The following is a 339-nucleotide window of genomic DNA, read 5'->3' as shown; positions in this document are numbered from 1 at the left end:
ACCCCAACCCCCTCTCCTCTCCTCCTCCTCTCTTTTAGAAGCAGCGGTCGGAGATGGATGTCTCTCTTTGCCCAGCCAAGTGTAGTTTCTGGCGGATTTTCTTGCTGGGCAGCGTCTGGCTGGACTATGTGGGCTCCGTGCTGGCGTGCCCGGCGAATTGTGTCTGCAGCAAGACGGAGATCAATTGCCGGCGGCCGGACGATGGGAACCTCTTCCCCCTCCTGGAAGGGCAGGATTCGGGGAACAGCACCGGGAACGCCAGCATCAACATCACGGACATCTCCAGGAACATCACTTCCATGTAAGTCAGGCGCCGCTCCCGGCCGCCTCCCCTGCCGC

At 61.1% G+C, this 339-nt stretch overlaps 1 protein-coding gene across 2 annotated transcripts in view; it reads left to right on the top strand.

Moving 5' to 3' along the window:
* Positions 1-9: 9 nt before the first annotated feature.
* The window catches only part of NTRK3 (neurotrophic tyrosine kinase, receptor, type 3), a 221,922-nt gene continuing 221,592 nt past the window's right edge, over positions 10-339 (top strand). Inside the window, exon 1 of one of the 2 annotated variants that reach the window (XM_005873375.2) lies at positions 10-301. In XM_005873375.2, the coding sequence (XP_005873437.1) occupies positions 54-301 (248 nt within the window). In that variant the 5' untranslated portion in view covers positions 10-53. The remainder of the gene's footprint in view (positions 302-339) is intronic. The other variant, XM_005873378.2, reaches the window with a different exon arrangement.

This window comes from Myotis brandtii, unplaced genomic scaffold (assembly GCF_000412655.1).
Source record: "Myotis brandtii unplaced genomic scaffold, ASM41265v1 scaffold409, whole genome shotgun sequence".
Taxonomy (NCBI): Eukaryota; Metazoa; Chordata; class Mammalia; order Chiroptera; family Vespertilionidae; genus Myotis; species Myotis brandtii.
Note: the sequence above shows the minus strand (reverse complement) of the source record. Positions and strands in the feature narration are given on the sequence as shown.